The 4,536-nt window shown below is 45.9% G+C and overlaps 1 protein-coding gene across 1 annotated transcript in view; it reads left to right on the top strand.

Moving 5' to 3' along the window:
- The window catches only part of RHOV (ras homolog family member V), a 5,003-nt gene extending 1,111 nt beyond the window's left edge, over positions 1-3,892 (top strand). The window contains exons 2-3 of the mRNA XM_017741610.1: positions 640-726; positions 1,053-3,892. Coding sequence (XP_017597099.1) covers positions 640-726; positions 1,053-1,493 — 528 coding nt within the window. The 3' untranslated portion in view covers positions 1,494-3,892. The remainder of the gene's footprint in view (positions 1-639; positions 727-1,052) is intronic.
- The last annotated feature ends 644 nt before the right edge of the window (positions 3,893-4,536 follow it).

Raw genomic sequence — 4,536 nt, 5'->3', positions numbered from 1 at the left:
TTGCAGGTGTAACTCAGCAGTGTTTCAGAATGTGGATAGTCTCTGCAAGGGATTTCACTCATCGCTCTTTCCTTAGTATTTCCTTGTTCATGACAAAGGTGGGTTTTTCCCTAGCTAGGACACTCACATAACATTTTTTTAAGGCCAGATTTCTGGTCTGGATGGGAAAAATCTCCAATAGCTTGTTTGATGGACACTGATTTGAATTTGCTTGGCCAAGGAGCTAGAAGCAAGTTGCTGAAGTTCTCTGGCTTTATCCTTATCTTTTTTTCTTGGGTTGTGGAAGAAGAACAAGTGGTTCTCGGGGAACCGTTTGGCTAAGGGCTCTTCTTGTCTAGAGAAGCAGTTGGCCAGTAATGTGGAACTATTCTTTCAAAATTCTGGAGAAGAACACAAAACACCTGAGAGCTAACAAAATCAGGTCTACTGCAGCTCTCTTGATGTTTCCAGTGCAAGCTTCAGCAGTCTTAGTGAGGCTTGGGAGGATGCTCATCTGGGAGGAGACTTGAGCGACTTCAGTGAGTCTGTTCAGCATTTTTACTGGAGCGCTGTCATGGATTCTGTTCAGTAGGGTATGAACCAGAGCGTTCAGGAAAAGCCTGTATGAGCGTACGTGTGTATGCTGGCCAGCTGCTTTAGACTCATCCTTATTCTACTTCTGCTACAGTGCAGGTCCTCGTGGATGGAGCCCCAGTCCGGATTCAGTTGTGGGACACTGCTGGACAGGTAAGCTCTATCAAAGCAGCTGTCAGCTCTGGTCCTGTGGGACAGGGATTGTTTTCAGGCTTTGAGGAAGGCAGTACTTAACTGGGAAGAACAGAAATGCACTAGTTGAGCACCAGCCTTTTGCTGATATGGCAGTCACAGACAAGTGAGTGACAGAGGCCCTCAATTCTGAAACTTGTGTCTGAAACGTGGCATGGCCACAAAGTCAGCACAATGCCCTCCCTCTGTTGCTATCCTAGTTAACTTGTGGAAAAGCTACTGCAGCATCATGCTGTTAGAAGAACAGTCCAGTGATGATTTTTTTCCCCCCCCTCCCTTTTCTGCAGGAGGACTTTGACTGTTTGCGCTCTCTTTGTTACCCTGACACCGATGTCTTCCTTGTCTGCTTCAGTGTGGTAAACCCAAGCTCCTTCCAAAACATTACAGAGAAATGGATCCCTGAGATACGAACTCACAACCCCCGGGCACCGGTGCTGCTAGTAGGGACACAGGCAGACTTGCGGGACGATGTGAATGTCCTCATCAGCCTGGATCGCTACCACGTGAAGCCTGTGCCCCGGCCTCAGGCAGAAGGTCTAGCTGACAAAATCCGGGCTGAAGCCTACCTGGAATGCTCAGCACTGACCCAGAAGAACCTTAAAGAAGTTTTTGACATGGCCATTGTCAGTGGTGTTGAGCACAAGGCACGTCAGGAAAAGAAGATGACCGCCAAAGGCATTAAGACTCTCTCTAAGTGCCGCTGGAAGAAGTTCTTTTGCTTTGTCTGAAGCTGCTTTGAGGGAGGGGGAAAAGAAACACCCAATGCCAGTATTGGCTCTGCACCTTCTTGGAGTGACTGCTCCTATGGCCCCAGCAAGGAGGGTATGATAAGCTGCTGGGCTTGGAAACCTGTCTCTTGCTGGGTACAGTATCAGATGCCTAGGAGACATGAACTAGATTTCCATTGTGCTGAGATGTGGAATGGTCCAGGCAGCTTTAATACCTGCTGGACATGTCTGTAGTGTCCCAGACTAATGGGAGCATTTAATACACCAAGACTCAGTACCCTAGAACAGGCAGGTTCCTTACATTGTTCAAAATGACAGTTTTCTGGTTGAAGCTCATACACTTTCAGTGTTCTGATGTAGCATAATAAACGTGAGGGACTTTTGAAATCAGCCTGTGTTTTGGCTGATTTACAGGCATGGCAGAGAGTAGGGCAGGGGCAGTTACAGGCAACTGCAATGTGGTCAGGCATGGGGTGCAGAGTTTGTAACATGAGACTTGGGTTCCCCCTCTGATTCCATTTGCCAAAATAGGTAGAATTCACTTGGCTGTGAAAAAGCAGCACTCTTTCTTACAGGCCCTGTACTGGGAGTACTCTTGAGAAGGTACTTCCTAAATAAAGGCCATTGGCAGGCTGAAGAGAAAATGCACTGGAAGCTACAGTAATACTTTGAGCAAAACTTTCTCTGAGAGGACTCTCTAGTCCACTGGGTGCCAGTGTTACAGTCCTATCCTAAGAGGTAGTTGTGGACTTGGGGACCAACTTTGAAAGGCCTTTTGTGTGTGTGGTGTTTTGAAAGAAAGAAGAGGTGAGGAACAGTGATGAGTGGCTCTGTCTAGGAGAGACAAAACTGTCAGCAAAGGGTTTATAACAGTACTGAGGGGTCAAATGGAGATGGAGAGAGAAATAAGAAAAGGAAGAAAATAGAAAGGAAAAAGATGGAATGAAGAAAGGTAGATAGAGATGGAAAGAAGAATGAATGTTGTTAAATGAAAGCTGTGATTCTACTTAGTTGAGATGCTAATATGCAGGGAAACTTCTAGGCACCTGAAAATTTTGCTAGTGATATGAATTTTAAAGTAATATTTTCCGTACATTCAGTTCTGAATCAAAAGGAGGAGGTTGTAGTGAGAGAAAGTTCCTCTTCATTAGTAAAATCCTCCATTTCAGATCTACACAGAAGAATGGAATTTACCTTGTACTGTTCTTCCTGAGGCTGCAGAACAGGAACGGAGGACTCAGGGCTTCTTTCTGTTATGCTTCCCTTTTCTAAAAGTCACTGCTTGATCTGCTGAAATCAAAAGCAAAGGAAATCCATGAAGTTTATGCCGGAGAAAATTATTCCTTATGTTTCACTCCCTTCCCCTCTCACCTGTTTCTCAGGGGATTAATATCCTGGAGAGTCTATTCACATTTTATTATATTTTATTATAGAACTTGCATCATTTTCTAAAACTTTCTTTTGCAGAGACATTTCATTTTGGTTTATGTAGCAGAGAGCGTGACAGGTCTGTCGAGCAGTGCTTTCAATACTCAGGGGGTTCTCTGCATCTGGCCACAGCCCATCACTTTGAGGACACTCTGGAGTAATGTGGCAGAAAGAGAAATAGCTGTGGATGGTTTGCCCTAGACCAAAATCAAGCATAGGCGAGCTCGTGAGCCTGTAGCAAGGCAAATGCGAGTAATGCAGTGTGGCTCCAAACAAATGCCTGTGAACATCTCTCACAGCCATCTGGTTTTGTAGTGCAGCTGATGTAGTCCCCAGGATGTGAGACAAGACTGCTGTCTCCCTGGGCAGTATTGAAGGATGAAAGAGGTGGAGAAGTCTTCCTCTGAATGGAAGTGGCCCACAGCCTTGGAGCTGCTTCTAGGGTAAGGCTTAGACACCTTAAAAGGATGGTGCAGCAAAATGAGCTGAATGTTGAAAGGACTCCTCCAGCTGAAATGCCATTTGTGTCCAGTGAGGAGTCCTAAGAGATGGTGAGCACAGAGGCAGTAGCTAGAAGTGACATGTCTGACGTGGGTCTAGGTAGGACACCACTTCCTGAACAAAGCTCTCACTCAGCAATGCATCCCTGTGTGTATATCCTACCTGTACAGGCACCTTTGCTGTATCACTAGTTCAGTTTGTCTGTTGGGTCTTTACACATTTCTTTAGCCTGTGAGAACAAGGGCTGTGGTGTGACCTGCCAAAGAGCATGCCATATCCCTAGGGAGCAAATCCACAGGTGGAAAGAACACCAGCCTCCTTCCTGCTTAGGAGAGCAAGGGTTGTCCTGCAGTAGCTTGGTATGAAACAGGGATTATTTCATCCTGGAAAAGAAACTGTACTGAGAGCTACTTTCTTCCTATTTGATTGTGTCTAAAATTTGATCAAATAAACTTTTTTAATGTCCACAATCTGTGTTTGTAATTTTGTCAGTGCAAACTAGGTTGGGCTTTAACATGGAGAAGGAGTTACTCCATTTTACTGACAATAAGTATAAGAGGGAAATAGCCCCACTTCTCAGTCCATGTCCTAACCCCCACTAGTGATGGTAAAAATCCCCTCATAGCTGAAATTTTCCAAGTTCCTTCTGTTGCCCCAGTTAATCTTTCTCTACCTCAGCAGCCACTCAGCGTGGAAGCTGCCAAGGGGGATGGAGTAGCAAATATCCAAGGCTTTCAATGCCTCTCCCTAGAAGCCACCATCCAGGTACCAGTCAGGAGGCCCTCCTAGCACTCACTGACCCAAGCCCATGTAGGACTTGCGTTTGGAGCCTTAATAACAGCATGCTGCTCTGTCATTAGACTGATGGGTAATTTAGCGACCAGCTTTACCCAACTTACCTTGGTAATTAAACACTGCTAAAGTGCTAAAATATTTTGCCTGTGCCACATAGGATGCAAAGGCCCTATGCAAGACAGCTCCAAGGACTCACCCTTTTAGCCCTATATTCAGTGTTACAGATAGGTCAGGGCTCCTGCCTGTCCAGATCTGGGGCCCCATAGCTGCTCCAGAGTCAGAGGGCTGGAAAGTGAGGCTGCTGATGGAGGAGTGGGGT

This window comes from Corvus brachyrhynchos, unplaced genomic scaffold, assembly GCF_000691975.1.
Source record: "Corvus brachyrhynchos isolate BGI_N302 unplaced genomic scaffold, ASM69197v1 scaffold115, whole genome shotgun sequence".
In the NCBI taxonomy this organism is placed as follows: Eukaryota; Metazoa; Chordata; class Aves; order Passeriformes; family Corvidae; genus Corvus; species Corvus brachyrhynchos.
Note: the sequence above shows the minus strand (reverse complement) of the source record. Positions and strands in the feature narration are given on the sequence as shown.